This window comes from Gavialis gangeticus, unplaced genomic scaffold, assembly GCF_001723915.1.
Source record: "Gavialis gangeticus isolate Ggan-Ray unplaced genomic scaffold, GavGan_comp1, whole genome shotgun sequence".
Lineage (NCBI taxonomy): Eukaryota > Metazoa > Chordata > Crocodylia > Gavialidae > Gavialis > Gavialis gangeticus.
The window spans coordinates 122106932-122108197 of NW_017728992.1; the positions used below are offsets into that span (position 1 = coordinate 122106932).

At 40.8% G+C, this 1266-nt stretch overlaps 1 protein-coding gene across 2 annotated transcripts in view; it reads left to right on the forward strand.

Annotated features, from left to right (window-relative positions):
- SDCBP (syndecan binding protein) overlaps positions 1-1266 on the forward strand; it is a 31814-nt gene that overhangs the window by 7764 nt on the left and 22784 nt on the right. Inside the window, exon 2 of one of the 2 annotated variants that reach the window (XM_019527690.1) lies at positions 472-538. In XM_019527690.1, the coding sequence (XP_019383235.1) occupies positions 488-538 (51 nt within the window). In that variant the 5' untranslated portion in view covers positions 472-487. The remainder of the gene's footprint in view (positions 1-471; positions 539-1266) is intronic. The other variant, XM_019527694.1, reaches the window with a different exon arrangement.

Genomic DNA, 1266 nt, shown 5'->3' on the forward strand with positions numbered 1-1266 from the left:
AGGCTGTCTAGTGGGGCACCTTGTTCAGTGTATGCCCCATGCTAGTCCCTTGTACTGTGAGCAGCACCCACTGCACCAGGTCCAGCTCTGGGGCTTGTCCTACCTGTAGTGCATGGGCTAGACCCAGTGCCATGGGTGCTGCCTACAGTACAGGGCACTGGCATAGGGTGTGTGCTATGTGTGGCACCCTGCTGGACAGCCCTGTGTGCTGGCTCCAGTACTCATGTACAGCCTGGGGTACAATCCTGAATGGCCTTGGAACCAGTGCACAGGGTTGGTGAAGTGGGGCATTAAATACTTTTTTAAACAAACAATGGGAATCAATCAAAGGTTTTATCTTTCTTCTGTAGCATGGTTGATTCTCGTAAGTATTTTAGCGTCAGCTTTTCTAATAGGCAGAAGCTAACAAGCATACTAAAACTTTAGCTGTAAGTGTGCAGTTGCTAAGTTGGATTTTATTTGTTTTCTTTAGTGAAATTGCATAAAAATGTCGCTCTATCCTTCCCTGGAAGATTTGAAGGTGGACAAAGTAATTCAGGTATGGTGAAATGCATAGACTCTTTAGATCTGTTTTAGTGAACCACTTTTCCATGACTAAATCATCACTTTTCAGCAGTAGAACAATTGTTTAGCTCCTCGTTCTTTGACATTAAGTAGACCTCCTCCCACCTCTAACCCCTTCACCCCACAAAACTGTCATGCAACTGTTACACTCACATATTTCAAAATATGCTTTCCATGTGATCCGAATGACTTGGTTCTGCTTTTTTAACTCCATAACTTATACACTGATACCCAGTTGAGGATTTCTCTGGTCATGTGAGTCTGAAGCTGACTGTTAAGGTTAAATCAGAGCATTTTGTAAGCTACTAAAAAGAAACTGCCAGTCTTCAGAGAACAAAAGTAATCTTATTATTCAACTTTTGGGTCGGTGTCCATGCATATAGTTTCACTTAGAGTGCATGTTATTATTGAAAGGAGTTAATATCTGCCAAATTGCTTTCTTCTACCTGAAGTTTTGATTTCAAAGTAGATTATTGCAAAATACCAGAACATGTATATGTCCAACATCTGGTCTCTAACCCAAGGGAACCAGATTGGGACATAATTTAAAATCTTAACTATTGTTTGAATCTTTTGTTTTTAATTGTTAATTGATCTCTAATGTTATGGAAGGGGACTGCTCTTTATCACTGAAAGTGGCAGTGAAATGATTCTTTGATTCTCTTGAATCTAGACTGTTTGCAGATGTTAAACCCCCCCCCC